This window comes from Xiphias gladius, chromosome 2 (assembly GCF_016859285.1).
Source record: "Xiphias gladius isolate SHS-SW01 ecotype Sanya breed wild chromosome 2, ASM1685928v1, whole genome shotgun sequence".
NCBI lineage: Eukaryota > Metazoa > Chordata > Actinopteri > Istiophoriformes > Xiphiidae > Xiphias > Xiphias gladius.
Genome location: NC_053401.1, coordinates 20,877,058 through 20,902,862, shown reverse-complemented (window position 1 = coordinate 20,902,862; position 25,805 = coordinate 20,877,058). Strand labels below are relative to the sequence as shown.

At 45.7% G+C, this 25,805-nt stretch overlaps 2 protein-coding genes across 2 annotated transcripts; both read left to right on the top strand.

The window, feature by feature from the left end:
* Nucleotides 1-309: 309 nt before the first annotated feature.
* Nucleotides 310-5,360, top strand: tmbim4 (transmembrane BAX inhibitor motif containing 4). The gene is made up of 7 exons (XM_040145471.1): nt 310-563; nt 1,144-1,252; nt 1,799-1,904; nt 2,255-2,288; nt 2,378-2,495; nt 2,606-2,651; nt 4,532-5,360. Exons 1-7 carry the CDS (start codon nt 473-475, stop codon nt 4,736-4,738), a joined length of 711 nt encoding a protein of 236 aa, XP_040001405.1. The 5' UTR covers nt 310-472; the 3' UTR covers nt 4,739-5,360.
* A 3,498-nt stretch (nt 5,361-8,858) lies between these two features.
* lemd3 (LEM domain containing 3) lies at nt 8,859-25,315 on the top strand. Its single transcript, XM_040148250.1, has 13 exons — nt 8,859-10,584; nt 12,478-12,518; nt 14,009-14,078; nt 16,309-16,382; nt 17,083-17,162; nt 17,280-17,425; nt 18,868-18,969; nt 20,394-20,496; nt 21,042-21,220; nt 22,263-22,344; nt 22,429-22,534; nt 22,638-22,716; nt 24,538-25,315. The coding sequence occupies exons 1-13, from the start codon at nt 9,240-9,242 to the stop codon at nt 24,714-24,716; spliced, it is 2,586 nt and encodes an 861-aa protein (XP_040004184.1). The 5' UTR covers nt 8,859-9,239; the 3' UTR covers nt 24,717-25,315.
* The last annotated feature ends 490 nt before the right edge of the window (nt 25,316-25,805 follow it).

Sequence of the window (25,805 nt, the reverse complement as noted above, 5' to 3'; positions counted from 1 at the left end):
CAAACTGCGAGACGCTGAACTGTTGGTTTAGTTGAGTAGCCTGTAGTTTCGGTCCAGACCAGGGGGCATGAAAAGCAAGCAAACAGCATTAGTCTCATGATCGTAATTATTTGGCTAATCTTTTTTTCTCCTTTTTCGGCCGTTTCTCCATTGGCTCATTATAGGAAAGCTGTAACGACTGTAAATGAGCGAATTGCGTTTCATGTCTAAATATAGCCGAATCGTTTTCTGTCGCCTTGGTCGTTGTGTTCCGTCCTCGGCATTGTACATTGAACGCATTCAATAAGGATTATTGACAAAAGGTCTTCGGCGTTCACTCAGCTCTCGGGTGCGCCCTGGCGGTGACAGCGAGCGCTTCCCGTTACACGTCCATGGCTCAGCCTCCCAAACGCCAGTCCCCCCCGTACTCTGGAGAATCCGCAGTAACTAGCTTCCTACTTCGGTCTAGCTGAGAAGACGCCACGGGAACACGATGAGCAGCGAGAAATACCCCAGGTCTTCTATCGAAGACGACTTTAACTACGGCACAAATGTCGCCACAGCCAGTATCCAGATACGGATGGGTGAGTAGAGCAATGTCTGGGTCGTGGCGGGGGGACAGCTCCGAGCTACGTCAGCTAACGCTAGCTAACGCTAGCTAACGCTAGCTAAGGCTAGCTAAGGCTAACGTCAGCTACCGTAGAAACACACAGGAAAATGCACTGCACTGTTGTTAATACAGACCGTCGTCAACAACCACTTATTAACGTTACCTCGGTTTCCCATAAAGCCAGAACAACGTCAGCTAGAAAGCGCTGGTCGAAACTTAGAGAACAGTAGTTAAACCATTGCATTTCCGACATTGTTAGCATTGCTGTGTTGTTTACTGTGTGTGGTTAGTTATCGTTACATAACAGAGGTTGCCTTCAGAAGCTTTACCTGACGTTGTTAGCTCGAGGTATCACCTTAACTTAACGTTCATGTTAAGTTAAACGAGCTGCTCACACTGCCGTTGCCGAAACATGTCGATATTTGTGGTCCGGTAATTGAAGGACGCAAGCCGGCGGTATCCGCCGTATAGCCCCGGTTCAAAAGTATGTGTCGACGGCCGGCTGAGCGTCCAGCGACTGTAATGTTGTCTCCACCGCTGTCTTCGTTGAGCAGACTTCCTAAGGAAGGTGTACAGCCTCCTGAGCTTGCAGATCCTTCTGACCACAGCCACCTCCGCGCTCTTCATGTTCTCCCAGACCATCAAGGACTTTGTCCACGCCAGGTGAGGAGGGTTTGTCCGACCCAGATGTGAGGGACTCCATGTCAAGATGATATGTGACAGTTTCGCGGCCCAGTTAACAGTCAGAGCTTAGAAGCACAGATTTTAATTTTCCCATCACAGCCCCTGAGAAAGAGCGAGTGGTCTTTTCATTCAGATAAGGAGGGAAACCACTCTATTTGCCCTGACATTTTCTATTATCTGTGGGTTTGTGGCGGTGACCATGAGAGCTGACAGCAATACACATTAGTTGCAGATCAGCCACTGATAAAATGCAAACATGTGCGCGTTAAAGGGTCATTTCACCAAATCGCCCCCCCCCCCATATTTCCTCCCTTACGGCCAGTGATATCAAACAAGGCAGGTTTATTTGGATTGGGAGATGCCCTAAAGCTGTGCTACCGCCGCCTAACACTGGGATTAGATCTACAATGTGTGTCTCCAAAGCTAGTCACTAACTGTGCGTATGTATGTTTGTACAGTCCTATTTTGAGTGTTAATCAAAAGTGCCGGCGATGTTGTCTGACTGTGGTATGGTTTCTTCCTCAGTCCTGCCGTGGTTTTGGTTTCCGCACTGGGTTCTCTGGTTCTTCTGCTGGCCCTGGCCGTGTACAGGCACCGGCATCCAGTCAACCTCTACCTGCTGCTTGTATTTGTAAGCATTTCTTTTTTCTTTTTTCTTTTTCTTTGTTTGCAGTCCGTTGAGCAGTGAACTGTTTTATCTCACAGACTCAGTGTTAGAGAATGTAACTTTTAGATGTAGCCGGATGATGAATGTAACATCTGCCAAAGCTGGAGTCTGACTACAATCAATTTTAACGCTGTCCAGCCATGTAAGAGGTGGGTTACGGTGTATATTGACCCCTTCCATTTATTTCCATAGTTCCCAGTTTCATTTTGTGATGATGGATCAGCTGCTCAGTGACCTTTGCAGCAGCCGGTTATCTAATAATAACTGCTAGCTGGTTAGTGCGTAAGTGCCACTAATTGTGTGTTGTTTTTCAGACTCTGCTGGAGGCAGTCTCTGTGGCCACAGCTTGTGAGTCATTTTTTTGAAGGAGTCTGTCAGTTTCCATCCTTTGAGCCTGTTGGCAGACTGTCCTGACTGCGGGGTTTTTCTCTCCGCAGTGACTTTCTATGAATACTCCACTGTACTGCAAGCCTTGTTCCTGACCTGCACCGTGTTTGCTGGGCTGACAGCCTACACCTTCCAGTCCAAGAGAGACTTCAGCAGGATGGGAGTAGGGTGGGTGTTACATACGGTCGCAGGTGGTGGTTTTATCAACACTGCTGTGTCCCTCCTCTAGAGGGAGCCACCATGAGACTTACGGTGTCTGGTTTGCTCTCACCTTACAGTCTGTTCGCCTGCCTGTGGATCCTCATCATTGCGAGCTTCATGAGGGTGAGTGGAATGGCCACACATGAATGTGTTTATTTCCTATGAAAGAAATAGAAAAAGGCTGTAGGAGCGAAAGAACAAGAGAGAAAGTCTGCGTTCAGACAGAAAACAGCGCTTCGGGGGCTGTGCAGCATGTATGCAGCAGATTCAGAGAGAGCACGAATGCATACAGAGATGCACACTGGCTGTTGGCAGTGCAAAATGAGCCAAAGACATCTGCTCACGTTGAAACATGTTTCTTATCTGTGTTGATCCTAAATTGGATGAAGACTCTTCATGAATGTGTGGAGGCAGAAAGGAGCCTTGCACACAAAAACAGACACACCACACTCTGTCACTATCGGGTGTTCTAAAGCCTGTCACTATAACAATGAGCAGTGTTAGAAGTAGATATTTTATGACTTCTGTTATCTCGCTATTCCATCGGCAGAATGTCTCTGGCCCTGTTCATACCTGGCATTAACATGTGTCTTGGGTGGTCTGATCACAAGCGGACAGCTCTAAGTACAGGTGTGAATGCTCCCAAGACACATTGACATCCGTTTGAATATGGCAGCATTCTTTTAGCAGCGCGTACGCGAATGTGTCGAAGGACCGCCTACTCAGCTGACGTCCTCTGCATAAGCGGATGTACGTACTCACTCGCAAACAGATAAAAGTCGCACGAATCACGTAAACTGGCTTTGTTTATTGCGTCTAAAAATCTCCAAAAGCCCATAGAGAGATATTAAAAGTGTGTCAAACATCTTGGGTGATTTGGTTTGTCTGGAACATGCTAAGGAAGAGACCCAGTGTCTGTTGTTTAGATTTCTTCTTCTTCTTTTACCTTCTGGCGTAACAGGCACAGGAAGTTCATTGCTGCCTCCCGCCGGTTAAAAACAACACATTTGGTCTTTGCAAACGGAATTGATGTGTGTGTTTATTTGCACAGAGAGCGGGGAGGTCCACTTTGATCGGATCACCCGAGACGCATGTTAATGCCAGGTCTGAGCAGGGCCTCTGTGTGTGTGCGTGTGTGTGAGCCAGCTGTTGCTAAAATGTTGAAGGGAAGCTTGGGATCATACAGTACCTGCCCGCTCTCCTGTGTTTTCTGGATTTTGGCTGCAGCTCATCTCCTTGCCTGATCATGTACGTTGGGATTCTGCTGATAAACCCAAAGCAAAGGGAAGCTTAAAAGGCTATCGCTACATTAACAGAGCAGTCGTACCTCTGCACAGTCTCTTCAAGGCCCCTGGGCAACCAAAAGTTGCTCCGAGTCTGATTTGTGGTCCTGTGGCAGCCATGAGACAATATTAATAAATAACATTTAAGTAGCAACCTTTTTTTTTTTTTTCATAGTGATACCTAGTAATACCCTCTTTACGTCTAATAAATTCTAGTCTCTTGGATATTTAGCCGTAAACAGGCTGTCAGTTTGTCAATGATATATCAATGTGCATATTGAGTGTTGTACACTATAGTGACAGTGTCAGTGGCTGCTGCACGTGTGGTGCCACACCAGCGAAACTTAACTCAGGGTCAGCAAGCTCGACCAGTTGTTATTAAATAATGAATTTGTTTTTGCTTCCAAATTAACATCAAAACATGGTGTATTTTGTATTCTCTGTCCTAATGGTTGCCATCCCAGCCGTAATGTGTATATATTAATTCAACACAAGCTTCCTCCTGATCCTGCCTCCATCTAACACAAGTGCACAGAAGAGTGCGCCCTGAAACCAATAGAGCGACGGTGCTCATGAGTGACTGGCCGACTGGTCAGTCAACGGCCCGCACGAGTGAGGCTGTCCCTGTTTGTCCGTCTTAGATTAGGTCTAATATTGGTGTCGCCATAGTATGGTAGCATCTGTAGGACACACCCATGCTGACTCCGTCTCTCTCTGCAGTTCTTCTTCAACAGCGACAGCACAGAGCTGGTCCTGGCTGGAGCCGGGGCTCTGGTCTTCTGTGGCTTCATCATCTATGACACCCACCTGCTGATGAAGCAGCTCTCCCCTGAGGAGCACATCCTGGCCTCCATCAACCTCTACCTGGACATCGTCAACCTCTTCCTGCACATCCTGCGTCTCCTGGACTCTATGAAGAAGCACTGAAAGCTGCCGCGCCACATCAAACTGCTTCACTCGGCCCCGGCGGCTTATTGTCGATCCTAGCAGCCCCTCTGGAAACCCACAGAAATACCTGTTCTGTGATCACACTGTGTTCATGTCAGTCATCAAAAGCGAGATTTTAGAGACCAGTCTTCGTAACTAAAATGAAAAAATCCTCTCTGTGCTTGGTGAACTCGTTCCAGCTAGTTGCGTCACATGCTTCTTCGTCATTCACCCAACGACTTCCTGTAGCTGATTGTGCTTGTGCATTAGGTCGAGGAGATCTGCCGTAGGTCGGTGAGGCTGTTTGTTCTGAAACCAGGATGTACTCCTCGTGTCACGAGACAGCTCAGTGACTTAATCGACCGCTGATTTGATGTAGAGCCCACCAGCACCCCCCATTGGCCAAACGGCTGCTCACATTGTTGCTTGGGTGCAAGGAAAACCTTTCCCTTTTCAAAGTAGATTTTTCAGAACAGCAGCAGCTCAGAGGGGTTTAGGGCTTTGAAGTGCATGCCTGGGTTAATTAATATCTGTGATTCTACACATTTTTATGGTGTAAATGTAAATGTAAATGTTAAGTGCTGTAATTATTAAAGAGTTGATTCTGAAGGCTTTTAATAAACACTATGTGATTCTATCCTCTGATTGTTCTCCAGCACCAGGATAGAGCTAAATGTCATGATAGCATTTGCTTCGACTGTAGATTATATCATCATGCGTGATTTAATAAAAGAAAACCACATGCGATGTTTTCATTTTCAAGCTACACCTGCATGACCGTGCACGTTTTGAGCCGCACTAACAGCAAAAACCAACGATTCAGTATCAGAATCCCAACTTGTGCTCTCGCAAAGATTTTTTGCAAACCTTGCAGATTTATTTCATCTGATTCTCTAAATAAATGTGGAGTTTTTACCAACAGACCTAAAGACATCAACTACTGACTTAAAGGGGATGAATACTTTAATTGGATATTTAGTTTTTTATGTTGTACTTAATTCAGATGAATTAGTATAGACTGTTCTCACTTTTACAGTCTTTCTGTTGATTACATCTGAGGGTGAAGGGGGAGATACTTTTCATAAGAACTGTGAGAACAAAAGTTGCCTTGGCGACGTAATACAGCTGGTTATCGACGTATGCCTTTTAATGCTAATAAAGCCTGTCGGTGGAATACATGTCTTTACAAAACTCAGCTGACGCCGCCGTTTCCATGCTCGAAAACCAGGGTTATCGACGGTTGGCGTGTTGTCATGACACGACAGGACTGTGCGTGGCAGACATCATATCAGTTGGAAGGGAAATGTCTGCAGGAATTTATTTGCAGCTTGGAGTCTTCCAAGGGACACTACTCCGCAGCGCAGAACAACACAGGCCTGCACAAACTCAGACCACACACTGTAGTGTCTATCATCAATAAGCCCCTTCAGAGAGAGCAGGGAGTGAATGGTTGCCCCCTGGTCCCACTGGTCTGCAGGAAATGATGCAAATCCAGATAAAATTCCTCTCGGAATTCTTCCCATCTCTTTCGGCAGACTGATGTTTATTCTGCTCTCGACTTCATCCAGGCTGTTACTGCATAATCTTCCGAGGTCAGTCCACAGTCAGCATACATGTCCTGCTGTACCGAGGAGAGTGCATCTAGTCTGTAACAACAGCTCTGATGACATTATAGCAGCGTAGGTGGAAACATTCAGACCATCTGACTCCATATTTGGTCCAAAGTCTTCTCTGGTCAGCTTTGGTCATTCCCTGTTTGCACAGCCCAGTGAAGTGGATGTGGTCTGAAGGTTTTCAGACCCTTGTGGCATCTTGTTAGCACCAAAAATATACTCTATATTAACGTTGGCAATAATAATAACGGGCTATTTTCTAAATCCACACCTTGCCAAAGCTCTGGGCGCTCATCTGTCAAGGGGTTCAAGGAGACATTGGTACTGAGCAAAACCTCCTTTGGACCACGTATTAAAATAATGTTTGAAATGTGGTGGAATATTCCTCACAGGGTCGATTTCAAGTGACCGAGCACGTTACACCAACTGAATATGAAGTATTTTTGAATGTCTGGAACCACTGAGCGTTAAGACAAAATAGTTTGGCTCTGCTAAAAATGGCTCTTCATTCAGGTGCTCACAGTCCTTCCGTGCTCGAGCGTCGTACACGTCTAAAAGCGCACATTCAGGAATTTGCAGCTCTCTCTAGCTCTTCGCATTTCCCCACAAACCCAGGTCTTCTATGAAGTGCCTCTGGGGACAGACATACACCTTGCTGCTAGAACATCGGACCTCTTTCGGTGAGATGACATTTCTTCCTTCATTTCCTGCCATAAAGGCACGTTTTACACTCATTTCCAGCACCCCGTCTTGTTCCGTAGGTTTCTTCCGCTCTGTGTCCTCATGCTCTTTGGATGAGCAGTATAATCAATCATTCCATCAATCATTTTCATGTATTATTATCAGTAACATTACTGATGCGTCAACATGTACCTAGCGTGTTAATGTTGCAGCTGGTGGCGCCTCAACATTATTGCAATGTTACTGTAATGTTGCTTGCATCAAAACAAAACGGGGTCTTCACCATCCACTGAATCTGACCTGGTGGACTCCAGGAAAAGACGGATGCTGTGCTCATCAGGTATGTCATCAGTGAAGACCCACAGCAACAATCAAAACACCTGTCCTCAACTGGTCTCTCAACCGTAGCCTAACAGTCTCGGTATGGAAAACTGAATGTAGCGTACGTATACCCAGTTCACGACGCTGAAAATAAACCTGGCCTCCTGTGAGGGAAATATATAAATCGACGCCTTGCCAGAGGTCTTGGAATTGATCAGTCCAGGGTGGGTTCAGCTCAAATTGCTCAGTTTCAATAAGCTTAAATTTAGATCTAAAAAAATCAAGTCGAGTCAGAAAAAAATGTGGTTTGGTCACATTCGCGCATTAGAATTCAAGATGTGAAATTTCGATCTATACCCTAGGGATGAGCAGTTAATCCCGAATGGAATCTCCATTTACGCTGCTTCCGCACCTGCAGAAATCCAAGCTTTCCCATTTTAAGAGCCCGTCCAGGTCCAGGTGCCAGCCGTGGACGTTTGGGTCTGAATTTCACACCTTGAATTTCAATGAATTTGACCAAGCCTGTTTCAACAAACAGATTTTGGTCTTGACTTGGACGCTTTACAATAGTTTTTACTGAATTTGAGCCGTTTGAATGTAGATTTTGGACGCTTGAATTTTTTGTGAACCCTAGAATATATTGACAGTGGGAATAAAGTTTTTGAAACTTCACAACTTGAAATTGACTAATCAAATTCAAACATTAAGTATTCAGCAGTGGCTAAATTTCACAATTTTTATTTGTTTCAAATCTTTATGGCCATTATTTGCCTCCGTGTTCTCTATTCAATGAATAATCCACAAGACAACAAAGATGAAGAGGGGAGAAAAATAAGCAAATGTTTTTATTCGATTCAGATCCGCCTGAAGCCAAAGACGTGAGCTTTCAAATCTTCCCTAACAACGAAATGTAACTGGTGTCACTGAGACCGTGTAAGACATTTTCTTCCACTGTGAAATAAAGCAGAAATGATGGTTACGTTTTCGGGGGCTGTATGAGTTTCATGCTGCCCACCCACTGAGTGGAAAGTCTGTTAAAGCGGGAGAATCCGTGGGGGAGAAAAACAAAGGAAGTTCTCATCTGACTGTGCTGGACGAGCATCTCATTCATAGATGTTAGTGCTTCAAGGTTAGGCCCCAAATGACCCCCGTCCCCAGAATGTGAGTCAGACAGGACAACACTGAGGTAAACGAAGACACGAAACTTCAGGAAAGAAGAGCTAGGATGAAACATAAAAGACAGACTGAAAGAAAGAGAAGTGATACACGCTGCTAATAACAACAAACAGTAAGTGAAGCATTTCTCATTATTGAGAACTTGAACAGACTCAACGTAATCTGGTGATGAATAACCCAACAGATGGGGCAGAGTAGAGTCATGGGCTAAACTTGGCTCCCAACTCCGCCGTATGGTCTGCCTGTCATTTTAGTACAAATCATCATCCAGAGGACTGCTGCGTGTTAACGTGTCTTCTTCGGGCTTGACAAGGACCCCGTTGCTAAGCTGAGAGGAACGACAGACTTGTGGCGGGAGCCATGTTTTCGGCCACGGGGGCTTAGACAAAACGGGAGATCCTCGGAGAGCGTTTCCACGCGGAGTCGTTTTTCTTCTGTAAAAATGAGCCCCCGTGTGCCGTTGATGCGTTTAAGGCGGTCCCCCTCTGTCCCACTCCCGCCAGGAAGAGCAGCTAAAGCCCCTCGCTATCCTTGACACGGACAAAAAGGGCAGGTTTTCGATCTGAGCAATCGCTCCTCACTGACAAGCCGAGCACGATCGTTTACGGACAGCTGACGGTTGCTCTTGAACGCAGCCCACTTGGTCCACCGCCACTTCCACCCCCTGCGTCATTTCCGCCACACAACCTTCTCCGAGAGTTTTGTCTAAGATGGCGTCAATGCAGTTAACGGATGAGGAGCTTTTCTCCGAATTAAAGCTCTTTGGTTTCACCCCAGGCCCGGTTACCGAAAACACCCGCCCGGTGTATTTGAAGAAACTGAAGAAGCTTCGCGAAGAGCAACAGCAGCGGGGCTCCAGGTCCGGTAAAACCCGTAGCGGCGGGGCCATCAACAGCACCACTGGCGGCGGCAACACGGCGGGATCCAGGCCAGCCAGCCATGACGTCACGCACCTGAGCTCTAACAGGAGACCGGGCCGGAAGTCCTCCGTCCTCGGCTTCAGCTCCGACGAGTCTGACGCTGAAACGCCACTGAAAAGAAAGGGCCTCAATCACAGCGCCAGGGCAGACCGAAGCTCCGGGTTTCAGCAGCAGCCGAAGATAAGGCCCGTTACAACGCGGATCGTGGCTGCTCAGAGTCAGTATGGCGCTGGGAGTACGCTGAATAGCAGCAGTTCTTCCCCGGGTCCGGACGGACAGAGAGGTGTTTCGCTGGGCTGGGGAGTTCGTGCCAGATCCAGCCCTGAGGCGGAAGGGAGGGATTACGACGAATCGGGAGACGAGGACGACTATGAGGGGGAAACGGAGAAGAACTCTCGCTCTTTAAATGGTTGCGGGGCGTCTCACTTGATCACTAGCAAGTTAGCCGGGGATTACTCAGACTCGGACGAGGAGGAGGTTGGGGCCCTTGGCGCCGGAGACCGACATCGGGATAGGTCGGAGCCCAGACGGAGCCAGCCGAAAGCGGCGTTCCCTTCCCACGGAGTCGGCCGAGGGTCTCAGACGGGAGGGGCAGCCAGAGAGGTTAACCCGCCCGGGAGTCGAAACATGGTGGGAAGCCGGAGGGAGGAGGGAGAGGAAGACGAGGCAAAGAGAAGGGACTCGGACCCGTCGGGAGGCTTGCCGAGCCACAACTTTCCCAGGAAGTCCATCTACGTGTCCCTCGCCGAGAACCATGGAAGAGAGGCCGGCAAAAACAACCACGTCGACAGCGAGGACGGCTCCTCCAGGAGCAGCAGCCCTCATAGGTTCAGCATTGGGCTGAGACCGCGTTTCTCCAGCTACAGCAGCCTGTCCCAGCCGTACCGGGGCAACCACTCCAATCACACCGCTCCAAACCACTCGTATAGCCAGGCGGCGCTGAAGCAGAAACTGTCTGTCCCGGAGGATGAGCTGCTTCAGCAATTCAAAAGGGAAGAGGTGGCCTCCTCTGGGAGCTTCAGCGCTCACTACCTGTCCATGTTCCTGCTCACGGCAGCCTGCCTCTTCTTCCTGCTGCTAGGCCTCATGTACCTTAGGATGAGGGGCTCTGGATCCTCGGAGGTGGATGGAGTCAGTAAGTATCCCATCGGATGGTCAGTCGATGCTTTTCCACTGTTTATCCCCTGAGTGCGTAAAAGATGTCCGCTGGCGAGTTAGAGCCAGGTGTTTCTGGCATGGTTGAGGGGCTTGTGTTTGTATGTTTGTTATTCTTTCAGGCATTTTGGCTTTTAGCCTCTGCAGTGATTGTTTGAAAGAGGGATGCGCTTCATGTTAACAGAGCTGCTGAACCCACCTGCTGTGGAATATCGACTAAGACTTCCCAACATGGCAAAAAATAAGACTTTCTCATCCTTTTTTTTTAAGCTTCAGGAGATTCACAGCAACAATCCAATTTTTTTTTCTGCACAAATGTCAAATGAGGAAAAAAAAAACCAAAAGGCTGCTTTCACGCCTGCTATTATTGTGCATATTAAAAAAGGGACAGACTACCCCATCCAGCCATGAGCTATCGCTACTCCATCTAAGCAGAGCTCATACGATATCTTGTCAACAAATGCAAACCGGGACCACAGATCAGCGTGCACAGTCCTGTTTTCCATCTATCCCTCCTGCAGGTGCAATCACTGGATCTGCTTCGTAATAGCCAGAGCCAGCTAGCCATCTGACAGGAACATAATCCTGCCCTCTCTTAAGAAGTGTTGGCACAAATGTGGGTCCAATCCTGACCCAAACATGTCGAAGATGGTGTTTCTGATGTGTTTGTTATCAAGCAAATGCATGCTTTTCAGCCGTCTCCAGGCAGTGGCTCAGAGCTGGCCCCGGACGTTCACCCCTTCCTCCTTGATGTATGGATGAATACAAATGTCCAGACTTCCTTGCACTTGCAGACTTAAAGGGTGCGTTCCCAGGAAGCGAACAAGTGCCAAGAGTTGTCCAAATTCAAAGTTCATCAAGTGCACGGGGACTCTTGAACACACTTTCTCCAGACTTCCAAAGAGTCCATTTGGTGTGCAGCCTTTGCTCAGAAGATTACCCATAATGGAAACCAGCATCAACTTGAGAGTGGAAAAAAAGGAATAATAATATTACTCCATAATAATGATGCTCAAATAATTAAAATAGAGGTCAAGGCCAAAAACTTTCACATAAATTTAGTCAATCTAATCCAGATTTGGAACAGGATTCAGATTCGTCAAAACGCCACCGAACGCCAACCCCGCATCCAAGCAAACGTGGTGTGAATGCATTTCCTTCCATTTGAAACAAATTTGATAAGCCATTTTTTCTTAAAAGTTTGAAACCAAAGGTGTCAAAAATTGTTTCCAGTATTTTTGTCCACCTCATTTAAATACGGAGCAGCAAAAATCCTAAAAACACCACAGTTTACCACCTCAAATATTTCCCTGGATCTCAGCACCAATTAGACACGGTTTCAGCACTTAACATTGTGCATTTGACGAAGGTATGTACATGAGTCAGGTTGCTTGACATTGCACATGGATCTTTACTTTTGTGCTCACATGGTGCTTAACCAATAGTAGTATTCATTCTGTAATGAGCTTGTGAGTATAGTATTACCAAATGGTTTTGTGAAGTGGCTTCAGAGTTGAAGTTTCCAGGCTCCTAAATTTGCTCGAGGAATAAACAGCCAGATGTCAAATTTGTGAATATTACGTGTATAATTCTGTCATGAAATAATTAAGGCTGGAAGTGCCTGGTTGATGTGGTGAGGTTTCAAGGGTTGAGCTTCATGTGCAGACACTGACTCACTTGTTAAGTGATGTCTGAGCTACACTCACATTTCATGTCTCCAAACATGCCGCCTTATTGTAAAAGACCAGGTTTTTCCTTCCACTAATCCAGCTTGTGCCTATTGCATGTTTGGTGTGTTAGGTTTACAGTGCAGTTTTAACGAGCACGCTGTTGTTTCTGTTCCTTGACTCTACGACTTTCTCTCTTGTTGCAGTAAAGAGCCACCCTTTTGGCGGCGAGTTTGACTCTTCTTATGTAAGTAGATATTTTCCTCTGACCCCCCTCTTCTACTTCTGTGTACAACAAAGTTGTGTAGCAAAGTTTTTGTTCAAATATTCAGAGCACAGGAAATGCAATGTACTTGTTTATACTTAATGTGGAATTAGATTGGAGGCATAATGGATGTGCCATGGTAAAGAATTTACCTTGCTCACCTGGCCATGCTGTGAACAGTCCCAGAGGCAGCGCCACCTTTCAAGCTCCTGATAGTTTTTGGGATGTGCACATTGGCTCGAAAGCTAGAGAGTGCTTATTGTCTTTTGTTTTGTCCACTCCATTTATATCAACGAGGGTAGCTCAGAGATCCGAACTGTAAAAACAGTTCACCTAACCCGATACTGAATGCTACCAATAACTCACATGAGCTTCCAAATTCATTTTTAGACTTCACTAAATCTCAGGTTCTATATTGTGAAGATGTCCAGAGCCGAACCGGGCATATTTTAATCCATTGGTATCTGCTGAAATAAAGCCGACCAAAATCCGATCCTTTCTTCACTCTACTCTGTTGTGTTGTTTCCACCTCGGCCTGCTAGGGCTGCAGTGCTGCGCTCCTATGACAGCCGGCCTCTAGAGTGCAGCATTCTGCTGCATATGTGAGTGAAAATTAGAGTTTGCAAAGGCGGAAAATTATTTGGGCAATAATTTGAGTGACTCTGAGTTCAAACACTGAGACATCTGCATTTGCTAAATTCCAACATTAATCATAATTAGCAAAGAGCAGTGTACAGAACATCCGGATAGCAGCTTCTCATTTTTAGCTGACAGTGACCATCACTTTGACCAGTTACAATGACAAATGTCGCAGGCAGCAGATCATATCGGCGGCTATGAACTAATGTTGATTCTGTGAGTAACTCGAGGACCTGCTATAGACGTGCCTCTTGTCTGGTTAAACTGGTTCTGCAGCCTGTGTCTGTGCTGAGCCAAACATCGTTTGTGATGGAAGCTCTGTTGTATTACACCACTGTATAACAGCAAATTGACCGAGCGTTTCTGTAGTTCCAACAAATCCGACAGACAGATACGTCTTCTCTCTAGCTAATCGTGTCAAGTCCATTTCCCCGTTTAACTTTGATATTTAATTAAATCTATAATTTAAGATAATGAACATAATAATTTTAAAGCTGGACGTTCAGTGTTTGGATCAAGTAGTTCGTGAAGAATAAAGTGTGCCATATATAGTAGCGACAGTTGTTTTCTCAGTGTGTCAGTTAGTAATTTAATAAACATTTAAGTAAGTAAAAGATTGGATCGGACTTGGCATATACACAATGTAAAAGGACTCGGATCGGTGCTGGGGCCAAACAACCTGATCTGGACATTGCTACTAGATTGTAATATTTTGCATCCTCCCCCCTTTTTTTTTCTTTCAGCTATCAAAGTGCCATCAGAAAGGTCTACAAATAAATGAACAAATTAATGCAGTTGGGTTTGTGTGTCCACTAAGTATTTATTGTTTGCAGGACAAGGCAGAGAAGGACCTGATCCTAAAGCTGCTGCTCAATCTACACGACCACCTGGCCCACATTGCTGGTAGCTATAAAGTCTCTGCACTGCACTCTGACTGACTGACTGACTGAACAGCTGTGCAAAGTATAGACTTTTCTGTTAGTCCAGTTTCTCACTCTGATGTCAGTGTGAGCATTGAGTCTTTTTCTTCATTAACCATGTTTGATCTCAGTTCTTTCACCTCATAAATGCTTTGTTTAGCTACTCCAACTTTTGGTCGCGGTATCAGTAAACATTGATTCATGTTAATAGGCATTCAGATGAAACTGCCTATCAAGCCAGTAGAACCAATTAATTAGTAGATTCATGAAGACACAGCCTGTAACTATCCCTGCCCACTGCAGGGCCAAGTGCGATTTGCTGTAATGCAGTGAATATAAGTTGAAATGTATAGAATGTATTCCCAGACCATACAGTTAGGTATGTAAGTACTTGGACAGTGACACAATTTTCATAATTTTGCCTCTGTTCACCACCACAATGGATCCGAAACGAAGCCATCAAGATGTGATTGAAGTGCAGACTTTCAGCTTTAATTCAAGTTGTTTAACAAAAGAAATAATTTTTATTAACCGTTTAGGAACTACAGACATTTTTATACATAGTCCCTCATTCTCAGAGGCTCAAAAGAAATTGGACAATTGACTGGACAGTTTCACGTCCAGGTGTTGCTGGTTCCCTCTGTATTTCATGACCTATTTAGCAGATAATAGGTCTGGAGTTGATTCCAAGTGTTGAATTTGCATTTGGTTGCTGTTCATGGCAACTCTCAATATGCAGTCCAAAGGGGTGTTGATGCAAATGAAGGAGGGCTTCATTAGGCTGAAAAAACCAAACAAACCTATCAGACAGATAGAAGAAACTTTGAGAGGCCAAATCAACAATTCGGTACATTCTTAAAAAGAAGGAATGCACTGGCAAACTCAGCAACACCAAAAGGCCCGAAAGACACGACTAAAGACTAAAGTGGTTGATCACAGGATTCTTTCCTCGGAAAGAAAAACCTTTCACAACATCTAGTCAGGTCAAGATCGCCCTGGAGGAGGCAGGTGTATCATTGTTAAAGTCTACATCAAGAGATGCCGTCATGAATGTAAAGAACAGAAAGAACAGAAAGTCCAGATTAGACACAGAAAACATTAAAAAAACCCTCCCTAGTTCTGGGACCAGATTCTTAGGACAGATGAAACCAAGACTAACTCGTACCAGAATGATGGGAAGAGAAGAGCATGGATAAGGAAAGGAACAGCTCATGATCCAAAGCAGCCACATCATCTGTCAAACATGGTGGAGGTAGTGTTATGGCATGGACATGTATGGCTGCCAATGGAACTGCGTCACCGGTGTTTATTGATGATATGACTGCTGATAGAAGCAGCAGGATGAATTCTGAAGTGTATAGTTCTAAACTATCTGCTCAGATTCAGCCAAATGCTGCAAAACTGATGGTGCTTCACAGTAGAGATGGATAATGAACCAAAACACACTGCAGAAGCAACACAAGAGCTTCTCAAGGCAAAGAAATGGAAAATTCTTCAATGGCCAAGTTAGTCACCTGACCTCAACCCAACTGAGCATGTTATTCAATGACTGAAGACAAAACTGAGGGCAGAAAGACCCACAAACAAGCAGCAACTGAAGGCAGCTGCAGTAAAGGCCTGGCAAAGCATCTCAAGGGAGGAAACCCAGTTCTTGGTGATGTCCATGGGTTCCAGACTTCAGGCAGCCATTGACTGCAAAGGATTTTCATCCAAGTATTAAAGGCAAAATTACGAAAATTGTATCACTGTCCAAATACTTATGTCAGTAACTGTATGTTGCCGGTCTTCTAGTTCTTTGCAACTACAGTGACAGTGACTCAAAGAAGATGATACATTGTCTAGTAGTCAACCAAAGAAAATTATGGTCAACTGAAATCGAACCGACTATTCAACCAATCGATTGGTCGCAGGGAAGAAAAATCTGTACGTTATCTCTAGATGAAATAAATCGGCCACCTACCTGGTTGCCTTATTAGCCCAAATCAATTAGAAATAAACATAAAAAGCCAGTATTTGAAGCATATTAAATCATTTTAACCTAATTATTTTATACTGAAATGATAAGAACAGGCTCAGAGCCGACCAACGTGCACCTGCCCATGAGAATTGGGTGGGGCGAAAGCATATCGACCGACCAGTTGACCAGCCGTTCAGGAGAGGTTAGCAGAAGTGTGCTCTTTTTCGTCACTGACGGTTTGATACTGTTTTTACAGGCCAGCATGACTGCGGAGACCAGAAGTGTCCAAACAGGAGTCTGTCCATGGACGAGGCCTCCGCGTATTTACTGGTACGTCCCAGCCCGTTCAACCTGAAACACTTGCTGTCACCATCACCACTGTGTTATTCGAACAAGCAGAGATTTCACACTACACAGCAATGTTTTGGGGGTCACAATGGCCAATTCCAAATTTTTGGAATTTGCATATCAGACAGGGCACCCTGGGAGCTTGAGACGTCTTTTTAGCGAAGTCTGTGAATATTGCACAAGGGTCACTTTGCAAGAATACAGCAGAGTGTATTTTCCAACATGTTTCCTCTGGTTCAGATGTGTTGAGCCTAGTCTGAAGGCAGGATACAAGAGTGATGCTGAATGAGAGTAGAGAGCATTACAGAACCAGTGTGTTTGTTTCATCTAGAGGGTGGAGGAGCAATTTTAAAGTTGCAGTATTGGCTTTCTCTCTCACTCCAAGATGAGTCTTTATCCGACCCGGAATGACTTTTGTCTTGGACGTGGTGTCCATGTGTGCGATGAAAGGCACCATTCATCACAATCACTTACATTTACTATCGAGCAAACACTGCAGTGTGTTTTCTCTCCGTGAGAGCAGAGCTTAAAAGAAAAGCCAGAGAGTATGGAAGGTTACTGACGAGCAGTATTAATAAAGCAGCGGCCTTGAGAGTGGAAACTCGTGGAAGCTTGCGTAAGCGCCACAGTGGAAACTGATTTGTGCCGTTCCTCTCATCAGTAACATGTGTCTTTTGTTTAGGCCCAGAATCAGGAGTTTGAAGGCTTCATTCATACTTCTCTGGAGTGGATCATCCGGGCGGGCCAGGATGTTGGGATAAGGTAGCTCACGATATACGTTTTCATGCTGATCGCAAGCTTTGCAGAGCTCCTGATTGTGTGTGCATGTGATATCTGTACTCACTCTGTGTGTGTGTGTGTGTGTGTGTGTGTGACAAGGCTGACTGGGCAGGTAGCTGATGATCCAGTGACTGATGTGTCTGAGATCTCTCGGCTGGAGTCCACACATCCCAAGATGCCCTTCACATGCCGCTTCCGCCGGGCCCTCCTCACTGTCGTCAGCAGAGTCTTCCTCATCGCAGTTGGTGAGATGAACCACAGCAGGCCTGAAACATGTGGCGTGTACATCGCAGCTAATTAATGTGTTCCCAAAGCGCAGTGATTGATGAGTGTACCTACACTTGTCACAGCTGTACTGCCAGGGTCATTAATGACGACTAAATGTAACTGACACCAATAGACAGTTAAAATATCGTGACAGAGATGAGACGGCAGCAATATATAGCATGTTTTCCTGCCTAAAGTTGTTTTTTTTGTTGAGCGAAAATACTGCTAAAGAAGATAAAGATGCAAGTAAGGATAAAGACCTGGAAAAAGATAAGAAAAATACTTGTTATTCTCCAAAGTAATGTAAGCTCATGTGCAGGAATACAAAAAGGAAATGTAAATCATCACAGTATCAGACAGGTACTCAAATAAGCAGTGGAATTTTATTTGTGCACACTGTTGCTGGTTGGTATTAGATGAAAAGTCAAGGAATCAATAGAGTCAGCAGCGGACCTCAAATATTTGCCTCGGTCTATCCAGTATTTGTCAAGAGTTTTGTAGTGTGAACCAAAGTGGTAGACCAACCCACGCTGCCACTCCTAAAGCCTGCCGTTGTACGGCTAACGGCACATCTGCACAGGAGGCGTTCCCAGGCTTGTTTTAATCAGTCCAGCTGTCCACACAGGCCGCGGAACGGCTGTGGCGTGTGTGGGGCTCTGAGCGCTGCCAAAACACGAGTGACCTACACTCAATTGTGTGCCTGAACGCATCCTGCGTATACAGATGGAGCACAGAAGCTGCTGCTGCTCTCCTAAAGTGCTCTTTTCCATGAGCAGCTTGTGTAGGCATGATGTAAAACATATATCAAACAGCAGGTACAATGAGTTGCACTACACACAGTATGTTAATATAGAAACTATAAAATAAAGTGTACTACATATCATTAATTAAGTAACAAAGAAATTGTCTTTTTTTGATAATACCACTAGGAGTCACCGCAGCTAGAAATGCTAAAATCCTACACACAGTCTTTTAGGAAAAACAAAATGTGTTTTGTTGGTTGATACAGGGTTAGAACATCATTAATCGATAACACAGTAGCTGAAAAAAAGACTTGCTGAAATAAGTAACCTTACACTTATTTTTTTCATAGTTAACTGCTGACGGATCAGCCGTAACAGTAGAAGCAGTAGTGGTAATTATTATTTCAACAGAGTTTTGCTCTCCACAGCAGTGGAAAGAGTTTTTCTTTAAAGATTTTTTGGGCATTTTGCCTTTATCTGACAGCTGAGTCTCTAGAGAGAGACGGGAAACAAAGGTAGAGAGAGAGAGGGGTATGATGTGAGAGACGATCGTCCACACAGACGAGAATCGAACCGTGGACGTTGCGGTTATGTTGGTATGCGCTTCAACCATTTGCCACCAGATGCCCCAAGTAGCTGTGTTTGAACCCGTGAATCCTGTGTGTGTCTCTGTGCAGCGGTGGGCTGTGTGTGGAGTGTGGTCTGCTACGTGAAGTATCGCTGGAGGAGAGAGGAGGAGGAGACCAGGCAGATGTACGACATGGTGGAGAGGATCATCGGTAAGGAACACCGCACATACACCTGACTGTCAAACAGGGGAATGAGTGCGCTTACAGAAAGCGTCTGCTGTCACTGCTGCTCGCTGCCTTACACGGACACGAGGAAGTAGTTATCACATTCATCTTTTTATCCAGTACCAAGATGGTCTCCAGCACGTTTCACTTCGAAGGGCTTGAAGCAGTGGCAAACTGAGAAAACCCTTAGCTTTGTCAGAAGTGATAAAACAAAAACTACCCGTGATAAATTAATAACATGAGGTACGAATATACAGAGACATTGAATCACATATCCAGTATCTTTACAGGGGCTTCGGAAAGTAGTCAGACTCCTTCCCTTTTTGCACACTTTAATGTGTTGTACATTTATTTTTAAATTGAGAAGATTGCCTTTGGCCCATCAATCTACACATGATAACTCATAATGACAAAGTGAAACTATGTTTGCAGAATTTTTTTTGCAAATTTATGAAAAATCAGAAACTGAAATCTCTCATTGACAAAAGTATTCAGACCCCTTGCTCTCTGTCAGGACAAAATCCAAGGAAGTCTCTGTAGACCTCTGAGATAAAACTGTGGCGAGGCACAGATCACGGCAAGGGTAAAACACCATTTCTAAAGCTTTGAGTTTTCCAAGGAGCACAGTGAATCAATAACTGTGAAATGGGAGAAGTTTGGAACCACCAGGACTCTTCCTAGAGTTGGCCGTTTGGTCAAACTGAGTAACCGGGCAAGAAGAACCTTGGTCAGGGAGGTGACCAGGAACCCAACGGTCCCGCTAACACAGCTTCAGAAGTCCTCTGCAGAGATGGGAGACACTGGGGTGGGATCAGGACATGTCTCCTGTCTTTCCTCGAGTGGCCCAGCCAAAGCCAAGACTTAAACCCCACAGGCCATCTGTGGAGAGGCCTGAAGATGTCAGTTCACAGACACTTTCCATCCAGTCTGACGGAGCCTGAGTGGATCTGCCGGGAAGAACGAGAAGAACAGTCCAAATCCAGGTGTGCAAAGCTTGTAGAGACTCACCCAAGAAGACTGGAAGCTGTAACTGCTGCCAGAGGGGCTTCTACAAGGTCTGAAGTAACGGTCTGAATAAGTTCGTAAATGAGAGATTTCTGTTTCTGATTTTTAATAAATTTGCAAAAAAATTCTGCAAACATAGTTTCACGTTGTCATTATGGGTTATTGAGTGTAACTCGATGGACAAAAAGGCAATTTTTTCCATTTAAAAATAAATGTAGAGCACCATAAAGTTGTAAATAGTGAAGGGGCCCGAATACCTGGCGAAGCCACTGTATATGTAGATGATGTCCTAGTGATTTGTGACGATTGAAACCAGAAGCTTTTTCTCTGAACACGGCATTTTGTCATCCTGCTTTAATCCTTTATTCCTCCTAATTTTTTTTCAACCACCTTGCGTTGTTCAGACGTGTTGAGGAGCCACAGCGAGGCTTGCCAAGAGAACCAGGACCTGCAGCCCTACCTGCCCATCCCCCACGTCAGAGACTCCCTGGTTCAGCCCCAGGACCGGTCAGTACCAACACCGCCACAGCTCGATCTGCATCCAGATAGAAAACTTGACAAGTGTTAAGAACAGTATATTAAGGCCTGAAACCAGCACCTGCCATACAGCAAATGGAAGTCAAAACCAAAGAATGTATTTGAGCTCGCCCCCTGATTTTATTTCCCTGTGCTTAATAAATGTTTATTAAATGGGAGCTTTATTACCGTGCTATTCTAAGGAGGGGGAACTAGAGATGCATTTGATGCGCGTGCGGTGTAGCCGTCCTGTTAATGTGCAAGAGTTGCAGAAATGTTACTTTTTTAGGAAAAGTGACTTGGGAGTTTATCCAACCATGAACCTGACTTTTAAAATTGCCAGCACTTCGATAGAAGTGTGTGTCTGAAAGAGACCTGGACGTGGTGTGCAGTAATGATAGTTTGTGTGTTTACTGCCGAATGTTGTAGTCTTCAGTGCATTGTGTTCCTCAAAGGTCAATTTCGATGAACCGTCTGCCTATCGATCTATCAGGAGGATGTGAGGAAGATGTGTCAGAAGTTGTGATATTTTACAGGAAGAAAATGACGAAGATTTGGGAGCGGGCCGTCAGCTTCCTGTCGGCCAACGAGTCCAGGATTCGAACAGAGAATCAGACGATTGGTGGATCGGACTTCCTGGTCTGGAGGTGGATCCAGCCTTCTCTCGGTTGTGACAAGTCCTCCACGATGCCCTCTAAAGTCTGGCAGGGGAAAGGTAACGCACACTAAATATTTTCTTGCTCAAGAGAGCAATTCACTCAAACTAATGAGTCCTTCAGAAACCTGAAAATGCAAGGTACCGTGGGTAAACATATTTAGCGCTGGCAGCACAACATCACTGCCCCCTCCAGATTGCCCCTGGCAGTGGATGTCTGGTAAACAAGCTGCTTCTGAGAGCCCCAGCAGGCTCTGTGCGGCGCCCTGCGTCCAGTCTCCTCTGTGGGGGTGTTTGCACTGTCTGAAACAGTTTGTGTGTACATTCTGGCCTGAGCCGAGTTCTGGTCCATGTGGGAGTTGCCACTGATCCCTGACACTGTAGTGGGTGTTATTTACCAATCCGCTTCTCAGAATTTATCCCGGGAGACACAGGAAGAAAGGGGGGAAAAAAAATTGGGGGTGGTATTGCTCTGGTCCGTCCTGATCTCTCTGATTACCTATACTGTGTTTATGTTTTTTTGTTTTTTTTATGTTGTTGGATGTCAAAACTAGTGTGAAATATGTTCATGGCTCATAAATAGTCTCATATTTTAACCAGCATCCATTACTAAGGTGGTGTGCTGCAGATAAAACCATTTTATTATCACTTCAGCATCTGACAAAATGAACTTAAGTACAGGTTAATGACGGCAGCTGTGCTGTGAGCTCTGCCATATTGACATTTAAAATGAGTGATGACAGGAAGTGTCAGCCACAAAGCATCCAAACGAGCTGTAAACATGTATTCAGTGAACTGTAAAACACAAAAAATGCGGGCAAAACCACTCTCGGATTTCGGGAGGGACGTGTCGGGTCCGTGCGTGTTTGTGCGGCCCGCCGCAGGAAGCGTGCGGCCGGCTCGGATCCCTACACTTTGCTTAACCCGGGGCCTGTAAACTGTAAAGGAACCTTGTTCGGCATTGCTCCGACCCAAGACAACATACTTTGACTGCGATTCCCTTCCCGGTTACCGCCAACACACGTTCACTGCACTGTAGTGAACCAGCTGTGCGTTCCGACGTGATCTTCGGCTCATCGAGATTGTTCTCTCTCGCCTTCAGCTTTCCCTCTGGACCGGAGGAATTCACCTCCCAACAGCCTGACTCCGTGCCTGAAGATCAGAAACATGTTTGACCCAGTCATGTGAGTACTGTCGGTAGCTACCGGGCTTGGTCTTCTCCCAGATTTGACTTCCTGATTTTGACGTCTTTGTATCTGCTATTTCAGGGAGGTCGGGGAGAACTGGGATCTAGCCATACATGAGGCTATACTGGAGAAGTGCAGTGACAACGACGGCATCGTCCACATCACTGTCGACAAGAACTCACGAGAGGTTTGCTCTATTGTCCTATGATTGATGAGCAACGCTTCATGTCTCTGTCCTCTACGCCGTTAGCTGCCAGGGTGTGACACTGTGCCTCCTGCTCTCTCCACAGGGCTGCGTCTATGTGAAGTGTCTCTCTGCAGAGCACTCAGGGAAAGCCTTCAAGGCACTTCATGGCTCATGGTTTGACGGTAAATCACACACTTTAAGAACACTTACATTCACAAAGAGAACAACAAGGAGGAGTGTTGATGGGTGTGTTGCCACAGGTACAAGTGAGAGGTTGATTTACCATCCAGGAGGTCCAGTTTGGATAATCATCCATGAGTTTTGAAGGCTGATCAGTCACAAAACACTGAACAGCAGTTTGTAATACTATGAGACAGAGGGTTACATCTCAGCGCAGACCTGTCGCCAGAGGAAACTAACTGCAGGGGCCTTTTGCCCGCGTTACAAATGATATTTCTTGTATTTTAACAACATCGTAGCGCAGAATTCAGCCATAAATGGATTAATTTCTTACACTGTTGGAGTGTTTCCTTATGCAAGACTCATAAAGGTTATTAAATTTCCTAAATGAAAGACCTGAGACAGTGTCAGTTAGTATTTTAAAAACTCGCTGGATGAGAAAAATGAGAGTAGCTGACAGGCCGGTAGATTAATTCTCTCCTCCATGCTGCCTGTTCATAGTGTTTATGTGGAAACTCAACTGGAGGTTCGCTGGCTCCAGAAACACTGGCACAGCTCACTGCACACACAGACCTGATGTAGCTGCTAAAGTGGCAACTCACAAGAGGGCACAGATACACCGCCCTCACAGTCCAGCCGCTGAGACTCCATCAGCATAGCTTCTTTGAAAAGCTTTATAGCCCCAAAAGCCATGTCACTTTCATTTGAGTCCCCCTGGGCCCTGCCCATACAGACGAGTCTGCTCAGTCTGGTTCTGTGGTTTTCACCTCTGTCTTCCCAACCGCAAGACACGAAGGTCCGCTTGCACGTTGGATGGGTCAGTGAGGTGTGCTGCCAGACGATGGCGCATTACGTGGGCTAGACGAAGCCGCTGGACAACCCTGCGTTTTGAGCCCTTCGGGGAGCCCAACGCAGTGGTCACAGGGCAGCATAGAGGCGGGGGTGTGGTTCCCCACAGCTCTAAAGCCCAAAGTGTTTCTGTCCGGTCTAAACGGCGGCGCGAAAAGCCTGCCGTCAGAGAGAGGAGCGAGATGCATGAATCATACAAACGGGGACAACAGCGAGCACTCTCGGGCAGTCTCTCCTTGAAGCTGTTCACGATGTCGCCCTTGGTTGTTCATACAATAAATGACAGAAGCACTTGCATGAACCCTCCTGTATAAATGTATGTACAGTTCCACACACCTGACCAATCACTGTGTGAAGCGGCCGCGATTGGCAGATTGTTTCGGAACGTTACAGGATGTAGCCCCCTATTTCAATGCTGGAAAATTGGGCGGAGGAGCTTTCAGATGCCGCTAGATATTTGGTTTTTAAATTCAGTATTTAACAACCTGGGTTGCATTTAGAGTGTTGTATCATTTGTAGAAAATATTTAGGGACAGTGGCAACGAAGTGAATATATCTCACACCAAACTACTGCATGTAGTTTTCTAGGAAATGATGATCGACAGGTAAAATGTGATTTATTTCCAAGAGACATCAGACCCTCCTCCTCTCTCACGGTGTATTATCCAAGATACAGACACAAAGGGAAAATAATAGATGGTGCAGGGAAAAAAAAATTCTAATGATTAAAATTTGTTTATGGTTCTTTTATTAATCAGACCCACTATTTTTAGTTTGATGGTAAAACAAAATCTAAAATACAACCTGTCAGTAGTCGTCGATCATCTGAGCAGATAACGGCACCAGTGTGTGGGAGGATTGTACGAGAGTTGAAACGGCCGTACGAGCTTCCCAAAGCACAGTTGGCGCCCAGCACCCATTGAAGAGCGCTGTAGTGAGTGGTCAGTGACGGTGTCCTGCTTTCGGTTTGACAGGTAAGCTGGTGACGGTAAAGTACCTGCGTTTGGACCGATACCACCAGCGCTTCCCACAGGCCCAGGGCTGCAGCACGCCCCTGAAGGCCTCCAGCCTGCACCTGAACACCACATGCGCCATGGACACTACGCCCTGCCTGCAGCACCATGGCTCGGCCAACTCGTCGGGCTTCTCGTGAGATGGCCATTAGCATTAGATTTAGCATTCTCCTCTGTGCCCTCCCAGCATCACAGCACCAGTCTGCTGCTGCTCCTTCACTGCTTTATAACGGGGAAGACTTCAGTCTGTGCCACGGGAGAGCTTTTTTCGTTTGTTTGTTTCGTTTTTTGTTTTTTTTTCCAACACAGGATCTTTGCAAGAAAAGCTGTTCTGCGTTGCAGTGTTTTTCTATAATCTTTGTATTAGAAATGTCATGGATTTAACAAGGAAGCAAAGCTCTTCTGGAATATTTAAGATGTGTGCAGATACTCCAACCCTCCCTCCTTCTCTTCCACAGTGTAACTAACTGATCCCATGATGGAATTCATTTGGGCACTGTATGAAAATGGCTGCATGTTTCAGAGTATGCCTCTATGTAAGCTTTCAAAACCAACACAGTGTGGATGTTGATTTCCTGAAGATGTTCGATTGTACTCCTTGTTATTATTATTCTGATTATTATTATTTAGTCAAGTGAGGAAGGCATGAACAGATTTGCAGAGGGTGTCCTGTAAATACATATGAATGGTGGCACAATCGTTATTACATCTCCTGTATTAAAAGCAAACCATAAGCTCACCGTTTTTCTTGCTGCTCACTTACCACAGCGGAGTACGGCTGTATGCGGAGGCAAACGCTCCCTGAGAGGCTGAGGTAGCACAGATACACACGCAACCGCTCGGGTGGTAGAAGCCAGCGGCAGTGAGCCACTGTGTGTGTGTGTTGTTGGCTCCGCGTATCCATGTACGGGCTTTTCTTTCCCTTTGTCCTTGATTTGGTCCGAGCGTCCAGCAGTGGTCCCAGACTCTCAACTGTGGAGGGGCATACCAAGGTCAGGGAGCGTACCTTTTTAACAGTCACCTGAAACTTTCTACTGCAGATATAATCCAATATATCCCCAAGTTATTATCATTATCACTTATTATATTTATTATTTACCTCTTTCAAGTTGGGTATTTTTTTTTTTTACCGTTGGTGCAACCCCCCCCCCTCATGGAATTGTACTCCCACACCTGTTCTGAACGAGCGGTGTGTCCGTGGCCGACAGACCAGAGGGAGGACGCTGAAG

What these genes read in the sequence shown, in the direction of transcription:
- tmbim4 (XM_040145471.1), top strand. Translation starts at nt 473, where the DNA reads ATGAGCAGCGAGAAATACCCCAGGTCTTCTATCGAAGACGACTTTAAC. An exon ending in TCTACCTGCTGCTTGTATTT is followed by an intron (nt 1,905 to 2,254) that starts GTAAGCATTTCT and finishes GTTGTTTTTCAG; the next exon opens with ACTCTGCTGGAGGCAGTCTC. An exon ending in TTCAGCAGGATGGGAGTAGG is followed by an intron (nt 2,496 to 2,605) that starts GTGGGTGTTACA and finishes CTCACCTTACAG; the next exon opens with TCTGTTCGCCTGCCTGTGGA.
- lemd3 (XM_040148250.1), top strand. Translation starts at nt 9,240, where the DNA reads ATGGCGTCAATGCAGTTAACGGATGAGGAGCTTTTCTCCGAATTAAAG. An exon ending in AGTCTTCCTCATCGCAGTTG is followed by an intron (nt 17,426 to 18,867) that starts GTGAGATGAACC and finishes GTCTCTGTGCAG; the next exon opens with CGGTGGGCTGTGTGTGGAGT. An exon ending in CATGGTGGAGAGGATCATCG is followed by an intron (nt 18,970 to 20,393) that starts GTAAGGAACACC and finishes TGCGTTGTTCAG; the next exon opens with ACGTGTTGAGGAGCCACAGC.